General features: G+C 38.8%; 1 protein-coding gene across 10 annotated transcripts in view; it reads left to right on the forward strand.

Annotated features, from left to right (window-relative positions):
- CPEB3 (cytoplasmic polyadenylation element binding protein 3) overlaps positions 1–17,757 on the forward strand; it is a 213,353-nt gene that overhangs the window by 103,073 nt on the left and 92,523 nt on the right. For all 10 annotated transcript variants that reach the window (XM_082423686.1, XM_082423687.1, XM_082423690.1 and 7 more), the window contains 2 exons: positions 6,567–6,734; positions 8,721–8,810. In XM_082423686.1, coding sequence (XP_082279812.1) covers positions 6,567–6,734; positions 8,721–8,810 — 258 coding nt within the window. The remainder of the gene's footprint in view (positions 1–6,566; positions 6,735–8,720; positions 8,811–17,757) is intronic.

Raw genomic sequence — 17,757 nt, forward strand, 5'->3', positions numbered from 1 at the left:
TCAAATCTCTCATTATGTAAATGAGACTCAGATAAGTGAAATGTCCAAGGTCACAGAGTAAAACAACCTAGGCTGGAATCTGACTATCTTGACTTATAGGCAGTTTTTTTTCTTAAGGGAGACATGCTTCATAATCCATTTTTACAAAAAATCCCCAGAGTGACTTATTTCTGAGCTCCTTGTAAAACTAAGATGGGAAGGGTCAGGCTTGGAGTGGAAGTATTGGGCCAGGAGTGCCCTGGAGCTGCTGGATTGACAAGCAGAGACGTGGCAGCTCAGAGGTGAGGTCCAAGCAGTTTTGGCAGCACAGCATGGCCAGTGGGCTTTTGTTTTCCCCTCATAAGCTGTAGGAAACGGAGCCTCCTGGGGAAGAGTTATCTTGGACAAGCCTTCCATGCTTAACTACTAGGCTTTGCAGGTTTCTTATTTGGCCCTTGTCTTCCAAGGCTCCTTTAGCTTTTTTTAAAAAATAAATTTATTTATTTATTTATTTATATTTTTAATTTTTGGCTGTGTTGGGTCTTTGTTGCTGTGGGCAGGCTTTCTTTAGTTGTGGTGAGCGGGGGCTACTCTTTGTTGTGTTGTGCGGGCTTCTCATTGCAGTGGCTTCTCTTGTTGAGGAGCACGGGCTCTAGGTGCACGGGCTTCAGTAGTTGTGGCTCGTGGGCTCTAGAGCGCAGGCTCAGTAGTTGTGGCACACGGGCTTAGTTGCTCCGCGGCATATGGGATCTCCCTGGACCAGGGGTTGAACCCTTGTCCCCTGCATTGACAGGTGGATTCTTAACCACTGCACCACCAGGGAAGTCCAGGGCTCCTTTAGCCTTAAGTCATCTCTACATCCAGAGATTTTTTTGTCCATTTACTGGACCAAAAACTACATTCTGCTTATTAATTGAAAATAGATATCAGAAAAACAGACCATTGGTGGAAGAGAAAGCCAAATGGCCAAAGTACAGCAGTTGAGAAGTATTTCTCCTGCTTCTGTTGAAATATTGAATATGAATATTTTATGTGAAAGTATCATGAGATTCTAAAGCAGATTTATATGCTAGGTACATAGAATATAATTTTTGGTAAGTAACGTGACTTACTTAAAACATTTTGGTCTTGGGGAATGCCTTTTTTTTTTTTTTAACATCTTTATTGGAGTATAATTGCTTTACAATGGTGTGTTAGTTTCTGCTTTATAACAAAGTGAATCAGCTATACATATACATATATCCCCATATCTCCTCCCTCTTGCGTCTCCCTCCCACCTTCCCTATCCCACCCCTCTAGGTGATCACAAAGCACCGAGCTGATCTCCCTGTGCTATGCTGATCTCCCTGTGCTATGCGGCTGCTTCTCGGGGAATGCTTTTATTAAAGAAAAGAAGTATGTCAGAGAGATACTACTTTAGTGAAGCAGGGCCTCTCATGGGACACAATTTGGGTACATCCTCTTAAGTTTCAGTTTCTAGTAATGCACGTCCAGGAACTAAAATTATACCAGTCTTCCCGGGGGCTGTTTGTCATGGGAGGATGATTTATGCCAACCAAATGAATGCACAAATACCAACCTCTTTAGTCTACTGGACAGATCAGAATACCAGTGTTTCATCTTATCATGGAGATGGATGTAACAGAAATACAATTTCAGTGGCTTATTATTTTTCTACTAGTTCAAGAGTCACCTTTTCATAATAACAAGGCACTAAATTAATAGAACAGCCCTTCAGGAGCTTATAATTAGAGCATAGGGAAATAGATGGTTTTCAGGCTTTGGAAAGATCAAATGAGCCATTCTGTCCCACATAGGAGTAATCCCGCCAGTATGGTCAAAGTCCTCCTATCTCCTGTTGATATGAGCTGGGTAAATGCTGCAAGTTCTTAGTCTGCCCTTCTGTCTTTTAAATGCTTCCTGCATACTAACTTTTTGTTCCATCAGTACTTGAGGCAGTCATGTTACAGTAAGGTTGACTAGATTATAGATTTTGTATTCCATTCCTGAGCATATACTTTTTTTTTTTTCTTAAATCTTTATTGAATTTGTTACAATATTGCTTCTGTTTTATGTTTTGGTTTTTTGACCCCAAGGCATGTGGGATCTTAGCTCCCTGACCAGGGATCGAACCCGCACCCCCTGCATTGGAAAGCGAAGTCTTAACCACTGGACTGCCAGGGAAGTCCCATTGTATACTTTTCTTAACTTGATCGAACTTGGATGTTTCCCAAGGCTCCATACACTTCACACAATGTCTTTTTTAGTGGCTGTCTGCTACAGACAGATAATCTGCATTTCAGTGGTTCTTAAGTTTGAGCATAGGAATCACTGAGGAGATTTGTTAAAAGAGCAGATTTTCAAGTTTGACCTCCATGATTCAATTTAAGTAGATCTGGGGATTGAGTTCTGAGACCTGTATTCTTAGTTCTTTAACCTACAGTTAGAGAAACATCATGTATGTGTGAATTCTTAGCAGTTTCATTTCCAGGGGCAAATTTATTACTAAAGTCTATGGTACTCTATATACTAATAATAAGACAGAGTTTGGTTTTAAAACCTTGGAAAGTTTCTTAAGTACCCATAACCAATTTTTGAAACAGCCCAAATTTTTGCAATTAACGTTTGCTTTTATTTTCTTTGCCAAAATACTCCGGGGAAGCTGTGGTTATGTTGGCCATGCAGAAAGAAAGTTCTCTTTGTTCCAGAATGTCTTGAACATCCGCTGCTTCTCCTCACTGATCTGGTTCAAGACTTCCTCATCTCTCAACTGGACAGTCATAGATTTGTTCAGAATTTCACCCCATCCTCCCTCTCCCTGAGTGCAGATTGCTAGTGGAGGTGATGTAGCTATTGTAGGATTTGGGGTGGAGGGAATAACATGGTCCGGGGCATCTTAGAGAAGTCATTCTGACAGGATGGAAGATGGATTAGATGGGAGTATCAGAGTCTTCAGGGAGTGAGTGTGGTTTTTTTTAAAAAAAGCTAGTATTAGAATGAAATAGCAAATTTGGAAAATGTGGAAATTTCCTGTTGCTTTTGTAATATATACTGTAAAACGTAATGCTTGAACAAACAGAAGGAGGAGAAAAGGTCTCAATTTTCTAGGAACAGGATCCTATCTCTTGCCATCCTCACACCTGTATATTGTGCGCCAGCATTTATTTGCACATACTGTTTTCCTTTCTTGTCTACTGCCTCGCTTTTAACACTTACTGAATACCTATTTTATGTGCCCTTATTAGGACATGAAGATACAGTGGTGAGCATGATTAAATTGGTCCTTGTCCTAATAGAGCTTACAGTTTCACGGGGTTGGGAAACGAGATACCAAATGAAAACCCGTATGATAGCATAATGGTAACTGAGGAAAAACTGTTAGGAAAAGTGCTGTGAGTGGATAGAGATGGGCATCTAATCTAATCTAGAAGGTCAGGAAAGTTCTACCTGAGTTTCAATGACTTTTCAGCTTAGACCTGAAGAATTAATAGGAATTAACTAGAAAATTGGGGAGTTGGGAGGAGGGTGTTTGTTTTGGGTGGGGGGAACACCTTGCCCTTAGGGCCTGAAGCAGGGAGGAATAATCAGGAATTTCTAAGGAGGTCTGGGTGATTGGAGGTTAGTGAACCAGAGGTAGAGGCAGCAACTGTGATGAAGGAGAGGTAGGCAGAGGCCTTACAGTTTACAGTGTTTTTGTACTTTATCCAAATAAAGGGTGAAAAGTTTTAAGGATGGGGTGAAGAGTGTAGTTTCATGTTCAGATTAATATTTGAAAATGGTGACTTTGGCTGTTTTATAGAGAAAGCATTGTGGGGTACAAGGTAGAAATCAGTAGACTAAACAGGTTGTTGTATAGACTCGTTAGGCTGTTCAGGGGAGAGATGATGGCAATCTGGACCAGGGTGTTAGGACTGAAGGTGGAGAGAACTAAATGGATTGAAGAATTATTTTGTAGCTTGAGTTGGTAGGACTTAGTGAGAGATGGATTAGATGTGGAATATGAAAGAAAGGGATGTTAGGGATGACTCCTAGATTTCGAGATTGAATTGAGTGTGGATAATAGTCATTTTTATTGAGATTGCAGGGAATGCTAGAGGCGCAGGTTTGGAGGGAAAGATAAGAGCTGTTTTGAAAGTTCTTTCTCTGTGGATTCTTATTCTTCACCTTAGAAACTCCCACTCCCACAAGATTCTGTTCAAAATTGTCCTCCTGTGAAATCACTATAAAGCCCTTCCCACCCCCCCGCTACCTTTTTCTGTAGAGCAGTAAATTGTGCCATTGTGTCACTTGGTAAAGTCTTCTCTTAGTGTTTCTCTCTCTATTTTATAATTATGTGCTTGCCTGTCTCTCTCACCAGCCTTGATATCTTTGGCAACGACGTCCAAATAACTATCTTATTTCTTTGGTGTTCCTGGAATGTGGATAAACATTTCTTCAAGTGTTTTCCACTGAGTTATACATGTATGTTAAAGTTTCCTTTATCTTAAATCCAAGTAATGCTAGATTAAGTGATTTTACTGCAGAACTTTTCCCAGTCTTTGTATTCTTTTTTTTTTTTTTTTTTTCCAGTCTTTGTATTCTAATATGGCTTGTGAATCTCTGGGAAGGGCATAAGGTGTGCAGTATTTTCCAATATTATTTAGTTCTCCCAATCCCTCCCCGCCACCAGCTTTTGTTTTCTGAGCATCTCATGTTACTAGTGTTGAGGGTAAGAGGTGGGGATAGGAACATAAGGTGGGAAATGCTGGTTTGGGTGTGTTGAGTAGGACTAGGCACATAATTCACTGAGTGTGGACTCCATGAAAAGCAAACCCGACGGCCGTGGGAGAACATCTCTGGATGTTTTGGGGAAGCTCGTTTTGCCTATAGTTGTTGCAGATCTAGTTCTTTTACCCCCAGTGAACAAAACAGACATCAGGGGATGAGAATTTACTGTCTATTGTTTGTCCTTGCCAGGCTGAAAAAGCTAGGTAACACGAGGTGACAAATTCTGTTCTGTTTCTTTGTAGCTAAGCTGGGAAGAGCTGAACAAAAAATTCTTTGGTCCTTTTATTTATTAACTCTCAACATCAAAACAGTGCCTTTCTTATACCACCTGGGTTGTTCATAAAATAAACAGAGTTATATTAGTAACTTTTTTATAGAAGAATTAATGTTCAGTATTTTTCTGAGGCTATTTATATTATGTTTTAGAGAGTTGGCTGTAGTGACACAGAACCTAGGTCTCAGGGAGCTATAGAGAGGAGAGACTAAATAGGGAAGACAGTGTCCTTTTTTTGAAGAGTGTATGATTTATTTTAGAGGGGAAGTTTTCTTTTTTTCAAAAGTTAGAGAGCGCAAGATAGTTCAATTTTAGAGTGGATCCTAGTGGAAAGCTTTACTAGGAACTCACTGACTCAAACAGGAAAAAAAAACATATATATATATATATTTTTTTTAAATAAATTTATTTTTATTTATTTTTGGCTGTGTTGGGTCTTTGTTGCTGCATGTGGGCTTTCTCTAGTTGCAGCCAAGCCGGGGCTACTCCTCATTGTGGTGCGCGGGCTTCTCACTGCGGTGGCTTCTCTTGTTGTGGAGCTCAGGCTCTAGATGTGCGGGCTTCAGTAGTTGTGGTGCGCGGGCTTAGTTGCTCCGTGGCATGTGGGATCTTCCCAGACCAGGGCCCGAACCCATATCCCCTGCAGTGGCAGGTGGATTCTTAACCTCTGTGCCACCAGGGAAGACCTATATATTTTAAACTATATATATATATATATTTTAAACTTAGATTTTATTTTGTGATGCCAGATGGCATTATTGTGTTACATTTATTGACAGACTTTAACTGCTGGCATCTTTCTTATGTCATGTGGAGTGGGTAGGGCCTTTACTCTACAGACTTTATTTGGCTATAGAGTTAACAATAGACATCGTTTTCTTGAGTGATATAAAATACAGCTTAGATTAGTAAAGATGTCATAACCACATCTACATCTATACTCCCATATCTTAATTTACATGTCTTCGTTTACTTGCCCCACCCTTTATTATTGTGGATGTTTATTTCTAAATTGGAGTAGCTTGGAATGGCAGGGAAAACTTGATCATTTTTAGTACTGCTATCAGAGAAGTTATCAGCCTCTGTCATCAGTTTAATATTCCATCAGCTATCAGACCCAGTCTTTAGACATGAACCTCTGAAGTCACCATAAAGAACAATCAAAATCTGTCAGTAAAGATTACTTTTCCATTTATTTTAAGAAAACCCTGGCGAAAGGAAAAATAACTGCTGAATACTCTTAGCAGCAGTGATAGGGACTGTATGAGTAAAATGTAGTAATTTTTTTAGCAGCGAAAACAGCTGCAATTTTTGATGCTTCTTCCTTAATACCAATGCAGTTGTTTCTGTGCTGTACATAACTTTACACAAAAATGATACTATAAACTTGTCTAGACCTGGTAACCTGCAGTCGCTTATTCTATTGAAAAAGTCACAGCTCAGGATATATTTTTTGGAATGCTTCACTCTGTGCTTCAGCTCCTAATAAAGCATGTGTTGTCCAGGAAAATAATTTTAACCATAGAAACTCCCACATTTGTTTCAGGTCGATCTTCTCTCTTTCCCTTTGAAGATGCCTTCCTGGACGACAGTCACGGCGACCAGTCCTTGTCATCCGGCTTAAGTTCTCCCACTCGCTGTCAAAATGGGGAGCGAGTAGAACGCTACTCTAGAAAGGTGTTTGTTGGAGGCCTTCCTCCTGATATCGATGAAGGTACAATGCACTCACTTTATAATGACTTTATAAAGGCCAGGTTTGTTATTTGTGTGATTTGACCCTACCTCTCCTCTTGAAGGCAGCTTCAGGACGTTCATATCTTGGTGTCAGGAGATGAGGATATTCGATAGATGGGGAAGTGAGAGATTGTGCACTTTAGGTCTGTTCTTCATACATAGCAGTCTTCAAACAACTTCCCATTTCCTAGTTATTAATACATTTGGGGATACATTTTAAATGATACATTTTAAATGATAATGAGAGCTAATATGTATGAAACTCGTACCACAAGCCCATTGTTGTGCCAGGTGCTTTACATTATCTTGTTTAATCTCCATAGCTACCCTGTAAGGCGTCTCCTACCAGCTCTGTTTTGTGGGTGAGGAAACTAAGGATCAGAGAGAAACAGCTTATCTAGGGTTATGCAGCTAATGGTGCAGCTGGAATCAAAATCAGTCTGATTCCAGAGCTTTTGCTCCTATCCATCACACCATACCATCTCATATTTTAATGTAGATAGCTATTAATGAAAAACCCCCTCTTGCCTTTAAAGAATGAAGACTTATTGGAATATTTCCTAATAATATTTTTGAGATACTGCCAATCCAAAAGTGAGTTTCACTTATGCCTAAAGCCAGCCAACATATAGTAGGTTGTCAATAACTATTTGTTGAATGGACAAATGAAATAGAATTGTGACAAAGTTACCTCAAGGGAAATAACAGCGGCTCTAATTCTAGTAGGCTTTGGATCTGCTATAAAAACATTGTTAAAGCAGAATTGTTTTGCCAGTATTATTTAAGCTATGGTATTTCTCTAATTTATCATGATTTTCTTTTTTTCATAATGAGAGAAGAGTAGTCTCTAAAAATAGTTTTACTTTAGGCTTACTGCTTTAAAGTTGTACATTTTCCTCTAAACTATTCTTGTACTAGTGTTAATCTCATCCCTGGATTGGATTTTTCTTTAAGACCAAGTTTTTGATCATGGCTGAGAGAGTGGCCACTTAAACCTGATTAGGAGCTTAGTTATAACCTTCTGCTTTGAGTCAAAATTCAGAAGGAAAAGATAAATTTGTTAAGCTATAACTTTTGAAACGTTTTCTTTATAGGCTGTGTATAGGTATATATGAGAGAAAGAGACCATTGGCTTTAGCTTTTTCTTATCCCTAAATAGAATTACCTACTTATTGTCCCTACTCCTCACCAAAGGAATAATATTTCTAAAACAATCTTAATAATAATCTAAGATTAATAATCTTAGAGATTATTTCACCACACAAGTGGAAGTGTATTTTAAATATTTTGTGTACTTTTGCCTGTTTTTCTAAAAACAGAGAACATTCCTATTTTTAGAATCTCCTTTCTACTTGACAGAGAGGTCACCTTAGCTAATGTCAGATTTTTTTCCTTCCAAATTCTTTATATCAGGTTTATTGGAAGTGAAGAAGGGAAGTGAATTATAGTTAGAAACACATTCTGCATTGTTGAAATACAATGGTATTTCACTTAGTAAGTTTGACTTCTGTAAAAATGCTTTAGAATATAGCTCTCAAAACATTTTAAAATAGGACTTCCCTGGTGGCACAGTGGTTAAGAATCCGCCTGCCAATGCAGGGGACATGGGTTCGAGCCCTGGTCCGGGAAGATCCCACATGCCGTGGAGCAGCTAAGCTCGTGCGCCACAATTACTGAGCCCGCATGCTACAACTACTGAAGCCTGCATGCCCTAGAGCCCGTGCTCCACAGCAAAAGGAGCCACCGCAATGGGAAGCCTGCGCACCGCAACGAAGAGTAACCCCCGCTCACCGCAACTAGAGAAAGCCCGCGTGCAGCAACAAAGACCCAATGCAACCAAAAATAAAATAAATAAATAAATATATTAAAAAAAGAAAAAGCATTTTAAAATAAAAAGACATGTTTTATGCTATTCTGTTTGCAGTATTATTTTCTCTTCTACTAAGAGTCCTTCTCTGTTTTGTAGATGAGATCACTGCCAGCTTTCGCAGGTTTGGACCTCTCGTCGTAGACTGGCCTCACAAAGCTGAAAGCAAGTCGTATTTTCCTCCTAAAGGTAATGCGCTTAAAATGTCTACACTGCCTGCCTATTGGAGAGCTAACATGATAATTCAATAAAAGGCAGCCTTTTAACTCTGGAAATAGCTGTTGACTTTTCCCCCCCAATTAAGAAAACATTTTCATGTTGATCATCTTTTTATATTTTACTGTTTTCACTTGGAGACTGTTCTCCCAGGAGCACAGTGATTGTTTTGTGGCATCTACTTTTATTGACAGTGAGATCCTGTGAGTTTATTGTGAACGAGCCTTGGCTAACTTTTCATTAATTGAGAGAAGAGATCTAGGGTTTTGAGGAATGTCAGCAATGGAAAAGAAAAGATTGTTTTGAGTCAAATTTTATTAGTAGCCCATAGCCCTGTGGTTTTATAGATCTTATAAACCCCAAACTTGGAAAAGTTAGTGACTGAAGAATGACATTATATAAAATTACTTTTATCCATGTCTGTATCTTAAGTGACTTAGCCTTTTAACAGGTAGAGGGCACACTAACAAAGGACTCTTTACATGACCTTGCTTCCCTTATTATTATTATTATTATTTTTTTCCTTATTTTTGATAGACTTTTTTGTTAGTTTATGAGGGCATGAAAATGTATCACTTTGTTTATAGTTTGTCATTTCTGTGGAATCTAGGGAGCTTTTTTGGTGATATTAATTCTACGTATGTTCCTAGATTTATATTGAAGAGTGTTTTGAGTTAAAGAGAAAGTTTTCTTCTTGTGTTATGTTCTGTATGTTTCAAGGATGTCCTTCATCTCTAAGGAATTGGGTTTTGATGTGTATTATTGTGTAACAGTACTCACCACAAGAAGATGGAGTCAAAATACTTGTCCTTCCTGGGCCTTGTATAGGAATCAAATTATAGCTTAACCTAGGAAAGGCAGGAGCTTCCTTTTATGTCTGGTTTATTAGATTTGTCACCTGTACTTCTCCCCACTCTCTTTATAGCCTATGAAAAATAATATAAGGCTGTTTGTTTGCTTTTAACATTCTTCTGTTAATCTTCTCCAATAATTTTTAAAATTAAAATTAAGTTTTATGTTAGTCAAAAAAGATAAAGATCGTCATGCTGATTATTTCAGTGAAGGAATGTATTCACTTTGTGGTGCATGTATAACACTAAAGAAACATGTTTAAAACATGTTTTTAAGAATACTAATGGTTTGTTGAATCAGAATAGTGGTATTTCAGTGAATGAATGAGTTCACCACACTGTGCTGCATGTAATACACTCTGTAAAGTCACATGTATAACAAGATGTTCCTGAGAGTACTAGCTGCACGTGTGAATGAAGGCAATGTTATTTCAGTGAAAGAATGTATTCACCACACTGTGGTGCATGTAACACACTCTGTAAAATGACATGTATAAAAGATACTTCTAAGAGTACTAGTTGAAAAAAAAAAATCCTCATTCTTAGAAGGTTATAAAAATGATTCTGGGATAAAAGGTGTCAGGTGATCATTGTAAAAAATAAAAATGAAGATAAGCACATCTATGGTCATGTCCAAAGAAAATTATCCCAAATCTACCTCTGTCAGAGATAATCACTGTATACATTTTATTAAATATCCTTCTTATATCTCTTTATGAATATATACATTTATATGAAATTTAAAATTTTACATAAATGGGATCACACTATATATGCTGTTTAATAACCTGCATTTTCCCCCCAGCAATGTCAACATCTTTCTGTAAGAAACCTATATTATCCTTAATGACCTTGTTTTATTTAATCAGTCCTACTGCTGGTCATTTAAGTTGCTTTCAGTTGTTTTTTCTCATGGATGATGCTTCAGTGAATATCCTTGTGCCTTCATTTTTTTTTGCTTTTTTCTAATTACCTCTTAGGGTGAATTTCCAGAAGTGAGGTACATATTTATACGTACTGCCAAGCTGCCCTTAACAAAGGTCATACACATTTATGTTCCCACTAATAGTACCTGATTCGTAAAACTTTGTTTTATTGAGGGTCTGGCGATATGGCTCTTTTTCGATCTTTGCCAATCTGACGGTTAAAATAACATCTTTTTTGGCATTTTTTTCTCTTACTGGCCATTTGAATTTATTATTTTACTTTCTTACATCGACATCTCATTTCTCTCTGGAATTTATAATGGAGTAAGTCACAAAAAAGGATCCAGCTTTATTTTTCCCGGTATCATGCCAGTTTCCCAGCAGTCATTTATTGACAATTCCATTTTTTCCTCATTGATTTGAGTCATTAGAATTAAGTATTGGTTGGAAGGTCATCTCTTCTGTTTCCCTACACTGAATTTCAAAGACTTAGTTTTAAAAAAAGGTAAAGAATTTCATTAGTAATTTTGTTTACATGTTAGAATGATAGTTTTTTGGATATTTTGTATTAAATAAAGTATATTAAAATTAACTTCTCCTGTTTCTTTTTAACTTTTTAAATGTAGATATTGGAAAATTTTAAATTACATATGTGACTCATATATTTATTGGACAGCACACCTGCAGAACACGAGTCAGCAGACTATCTTTGGCCTGTGAGCTAAGCATAGTTTTTATATTTTTAAGGGTTGTAGAAACACACACACACACACACACACACACACACACACACACAAGAATAGGTAACAGAGACTATACGTGGCCCTCAAATCCCTTTGCAAAAAGTTTATTGACTCCTGTTCTAAAATAGCCCAGAAAATTGTTCATTTAGCTTCTGAGACATCCAGTGACAAAGGAGGCAGTTTATTTCAGAGGAAGTCTATGTATTTGCAGACGTAACTGATAATTAAATTTTGTTCTTCTGTTGAAGATGGTCATTGTAAAAAGTAAAAATGAAGATAAACATATATGGTCATGCAATCTTTACCCAATGGTCAATTGTGTTCGATAAAGTAAAACTGAGTCATTATTGTGACATATATCTCTCGGTACTTAAAGAACTATCAGTTTCTCTTTAAGTCTTCTCTTTTCCAAGCTACATATTTTCACATCTCGAGTCATACCTTATGCCTAATGGATTCTGGACCACCATTATTCTTGTTTGCCTTTTCTGTGCATATGTCATCTCTACAATATCCTACTTAAATTTGTTTCTGAGAGTTGAAGAGAGAACATTTGGGTTGGTATGAGCAGTATAGAGTTTAGCAACTCTATGAACTCCGTGGTATTGGTACCACTCCTACGTAACAGCACAATAATATAGAATTGTAGAACGTTAGAGAAAGTGCCCTTATTTTATAGCTGAGGTTAAGTGTTGAGATGGACTAGGGAGAGCCAGGCCAAGAAGAGAATCTGGATCTCCTGATTCTGGTCCTCAGGCTTGCATCCTCCGAGAGCAGATTGCCTTTGTGGTGATTTTGGGGTCAAGTAGGAGAAATAATTATACTGTTGGCTCCTGTTGTGTTTTGCTCTCAGCTAAAGTCTGAAGGTTGACCTAGTTTGGAAGGACCTAAAGAAATTTGGTGTTATTCCAAGATTGAAGTAACTTTGAGAATCCATGCCCATTGCTTTGAACATTGGGAACATCTAAGTAGTTCACCCCAAACTGTTCTGTGCCTTCTTAATAATACGTCCTCATGCTGTTTCTATTTTTCCTTAAATTCCTTAGGTTTTAATTCAGGTCAGTGCTTTTTTGGTAATCCCCCTCTTGCCGATTATAGTTTTCTTAGGTCACCTCAGCTTGTCCATAAGGCACAGTTCCTTTGGCTGTATGCTTTAGGCTTATGTGTAAATAAGAGGAAAATATGAACCACCCACTATTGAGTCCTCCTGTCTTTTTCTCAGAAAGTGTATGCCTAATGAAATAAACAGAACCATTCATGTATCCAGCAGGTATACCTGTACAGATGTGGAGTACGGTTTGTAAAACCATGGCCATTTCAGTGGACTGTGGAGAACTTAATATCCATGTAGAGAAACAGTGACCAAGCACGTCAGCTGTCCCCTTAAGTGTTGTTGGGCCTACAGAGTGGGAGGTGATTGAGACTGGGGTTCTCTCCAGCACAAAGCCACTGAGGCATTTGATCAACTCTTTGAGGATATGCAGAGCCCTCTGGATCATTTGTCTGTGGGCCACAAACAGGTAGTTGCTTGGTGTTCTCCAGAGCACCTCTGAGAACCTGGAAGGCAAAAGAAGGCATGGAAATCAGATCGTGTCTTCATGATATGTTCTCAGACCTCCTGAACTTAGAGTCCTGTGGGGGAAATTAAAAGAAGTCAAATAGTCACAATATACCACAATTATAAACTATAATAGTTCTCTAAAGGAAAAAATGGAGAGTGTGGTGACTTTAAAAGGGGGACGTCGATTTAGATCGGGTATATGGAGAGAGCTTCTTTGAGGAAATAGCGATTAAATAGACCTGAAAATTGAGGAGTTAACTAGAAAGTGTAGGGAAGCAAGTGCCAAGCAGAGGAATACCATATGGGAAATAGTATGAAAAGGGCTTTATTACCTTTGAAGAAATGAAGGAAGTGTGGTTGGAATGTTGTGAGGGTGGAGAAAATGACATGAAAGAAAGTCTTGAAAAAAAAGTACGATTATTTTCCCTTCCCTGAATTGCTCTAGTCCCCCAGAGAGAGTAGATACAAAGGCATTTGTGTGGTGTTTGTCTTTGGGGTAGAGACAGAATGGAGTTGGGTCAAATAGAAATATCAGTTTAAAATACTTTCAAATAGCTATTGATAAAACTGAAGCAAAGTCTTCCTTTGTGTTTTCTGCCTTTGGTTCTTGATGATGAAAAGAAATTCAAATCTAATCAAAATATTGAGGAAGTTTGCTGAGATTGCATTCTCATGCTTTTTACTTCTGGAATAGTAGAGTTGGAGTTGTGAGTTCTGGAAAGGGAGGTTCTCCCAAATGTTAGCGCATGAACCAAATCCTGCATTCATACAAAATACTAATCAACATCACTACGTTTATAGTAGGTTGGGTGCAGGTAATTTGAAGATAGTTATTGCAAGGGGATGGTGAGAGAACAAATAAATGCAGACAGAGGGCCTGGGTCCTGGTGCAAATTATCATGCATCAATCCATCTAATATTTGTTGCACTTCAGTCTGTGAAAGAGTCTATACTATATGGCCTTGTGGGGGATCTAGAGAAGACACCATTCTTGTTTTTGAGAAGGCTGCAGTTTTCCAGAGGAGACATGAGAACACAGCAGTGAAACATTAAGTCATGGTAAAGAGCATGGATTCTGGAACTAGACTTGCTGGGCTACTCCACTTATTAACTGTATGATCTTAGACATGCTGTTCAGCCTTTCTGTTCCTTAGTTTCATCACTTGTAAAAGAGGGATAATATGAATACCTACTTCATAAGGTTGTGTGATGAGGATTAAAATGGGTAAATCCATGTGGAGTGCTTAAAATAGTCCCTGCATACAGGTTTTATGAGTGATGTTGTTATTTTCATTAAAATACAGATCAACTTATGGTTAATGACAAGTGAGTAAAAAATATTCTAGGCATCTAGAGGAGGAATAGATTACTGTGGGCTGTGCAAGACCTTGGTCTTAAAAGCTAGGCAGGAAGAGAAGAGGCAGAATAATGATAATTATTCTGGGGCTAGAATAATGATAATTAGGATGGCTAACATTTACTAAGGGCTTGCTGTGAGCTCGGCAGTGGGTTACTATTTTCTAAGCTTAATCTAATTTAATCTTCTTTAATCTTCCTAACCACAAGGTAGGCACCCTTATTATTACCATTTTAAAGAGTAAGAAACAGGTGTAGAAGAGAGTAATTTGTCTATGGTCATGTGTTAAATGATGGGACTGGGATTTGAGCCTAAACAGGCTAACCTCAGAGTCCCAAGGTTCTCAAATATTGCACTATACTGTTGTCATTCGGGAATAAGAATGGCCTAGAGGTAGGTGTATTCAAGGCGGGGTTATGTGGTAGCCTCACTGCCAGGCTTAGGACTTGGGTCCAGTAACCAGTGATCAAGAGTACAGGCTCTAGAGTCAGCTGCCTGGGTTGAATTCCTGTTCCACTACTTGCCATTGCTGTATCTTTGGGCTGATTATTAATCTTCCTAAATCTCTCTCCCTCTCTCTCTGTCTCTCTGTCTCTCTCTTTTTTTAAAAAATTTTATTAAATTTATTTATTTTTATTTTTGGCTGCCTTGGGTCTTTGTTGCTGCATTTGGGCTTTCTTGGCAAGAAAGTTGCGGCGAGTGGGGGCTACACTTCATTGCGGTTCACGGGCTTCTCATTGGGTGGCTTCTCTTGTTGCAGAGCATGGGCTCTAGGCGCGTGGGCTTCGGTAGTTGTGGCACTTGGGCTCAGTAGTTGTGGCTCGCGGGCTCTAGAGCGCAGGCTCAGTAGTTGTGGTGCACGGGCTTAGTTGCTCCGTGGCATGTGGGATCTTCCCGGAGCAGGGCTCGAACCCGTGTCCCCTGCACTGGCAGGCGGATTCCTAACCACTGCACCACCAGGGAAGTCCTGTCTCTCTTTTTTTTTTAATCTACAAAGTGGAAACAATAATACCACTTTTGGGTTTATGAGGATTAAATGAGACAGTGTACATAGGATACTTTCTTAGAGCCCAGATATCATTCAAGACTTCTTCTTTTTTTTTTTTTTTAACTTTTGGGTTTTATTTATTTATTTATTTATTTATTTATTTATTTATTTATTTAATGGCTGTGTTGGGTCTTCGTTTCTGTGCGAGGGCTTTCTCTAGTTGCGGCAAGTGGGGGCCACTCTTCATCGCGGTGCGCAGGCCTCTCACTATTGCGGCCTCTCTTGTTACGGAGCACAGGCTCCAGACGCGCAGGCTCAGTAATTGTGGCTCACGGGCCTAGTTGCTCCGTGGCATGTGGGATTTTCCCAGACCAGGGCTCGAACCCGTGTCCCCTGCATTGGCAGGCAGATTCTCAACCACTGCGCCACCAGGGAAGCCCAAGACTTCTTTTTTTCTTTTTTTTTTTTTAAGCAAGGGAGAGGTTAGGTTTAGTATTTGGTTTTGGTTTTTTAGCCAGGGTCAGCAAAACCATTTAGGTGTTTTCTGTAATCAAGCGCATAAGAAGTGATAAGGACCATGAACTCCTAAGATAGTAGCATTGAGGTATTACTAGAATGAGGGGAGAAAGGGACCAGTGGTCTTACTGATAGAGTAGATCATGATGGTGATAGATTTGATGGCAGGGTTGTGCTAAAATTCCTTCCACTGAATGGGAGAATTGTGACACTATTGAATGAGAGGGAGTCAGCAGAGGGAAAACCAGTTTGGTGTAGTGTTGAAATGTTTGAAGATCTGTAGAGTTTGGTATGTCCTTACATCTTATCTGAGAGGAAATTCCTAATAGGCAGTTGGAATTGTGGCTAGGGAGTTTGGGAAAAGAGGCTGGAGATGGAGGTACACATCTCTTGCGAGTCATCTTTATAGAGTGGAGGGAAAAGAAAATGAAAAGCCATTAATAAGTAAGTTTTGTCAGGAACCAGAAAGAAAAAGGGGACATGGCAGTGGAGATGCAGGTGAGCGAAGGACTGGGGGGTGTGTCTGTGGCTGCGGAGGCGCAAGGAAAGAAGCTTTAAGAAAGAATAGTCAGCACCATCAGATATCACAGGGTTATTGAGAAGTCCTTGATGGAATAGAGATGCATGTGGCCCTCTTGTCAAGTACATGATCATAGTAATTTCTATTGTTATCCTAATTCTAGGCCTTAATATTTTAATGAAGTAGTAGAAGCAGAACAAAGCAATCTGGCTGCAGTGAACAAGTGTTATTTTATAAGCAGTAAGAATAATCCTGCCTCCGTAGCAGAGCCAACCATCATCGGTTTTGTTTCCCTCCAGTCTTTATTCATATGTATCTTTTTTTTGTGGGAGTGTAATAATAGCAGAGATACAGTTTTCCATTCTCCTTCCTCCCAAGTTTCTGCTTAATTTTCATATTTTTTAAGTGGCTGCCTAACCTACTGCTGCACCATAATTGACTTGCTTGTTGGTCATGTAGGCTATTATAAATAATGCTTCTGTTAATATATCCTTTTGTGTGTGTTTTTTCTTTCATAGTATTTTCTTTAGGATAAATTTGCAGCAGAAGCTTAACCAGAGTTAAAAGAAATGAAAATCTTAATGACTCCGGATTTGATATCACATGGCTTCCCAAAGCAATTTTCTTTATGAAGTTTATGCTAATTTGGACATCTGCAGCACATTTTCCAAGTCAGATAAATGGTACATTACAGTTGTGGACTTACCTTTTCGCCTACGTGTTTGGAATATAACGGACCCCTGCAGAAGCCAGGAACCACATTGATATGAATCTTGTACATGAAGCATTTAAACCTTTTCCTCTTGGGTCTCATCAGTCAAGTCCTGGGTGTTCTTTGACATCATCTTCTGTCATTCTCTGCCTTACCTTCTCTGGCCACACTGACTCCTTTGCTATTCCTTGAGGTAAACCAAGACTTCTCAGGGGCTTAGTACTTCCGTTTGTCTAAAACCATCTTCCCCCAAATTTCTGAATGGACCACTCCTTGTCTTCCCTTAGACAGACCTCTGCTCAAATGACACCTTCACAGAGAGATCTTTCTTGACTTCCTCATCTCATACAGCAGCCCCTCTACCCTCTTACTCTCTGTACCTCTTACCCTCATTTTATTTTTCCTCAAAGTAGCTATTTTATCACAACCTGAAAAAAATGATATGTGTTTTTCTGCTTTCCAGATTGGAATGTAGGTTTTATGAGAACAGGGTTTTTTATGTTTTGTTCACTGCTCTGTACTCAGTACCTTGCATACCTGCATCAACGGCTAGCCCTCAGATGTTTGTTAAATGGATGAATTTTATCTTTGCAAATGATGAGCTCATTACTTGTAGAGCCCATCAAATTTTAGAGCTGCCCTAAAGATCGTCTCATTTTAATTCAACCTTTATTTTAACCTAAGACTCGAAGAGGTGATGTGTCTTTTTCTTAGGAGCACACAGCTCTTATTAGACAGACTTGAAC

The sequence above is a fragment of the Balaenoptera physalus genome (assembly GCF_965194825.1).
Source record: "Balaenoptera physalus genome assembly, chromosome: 14".
Classification (NCBI taxonomy): domain Eukaryota; kingdom Metazoa; phylum Chordata; class Mammalia; order Artiodactyla; family Balaenopteridae; genus Balaenoptera; species Balaenoptera physalus.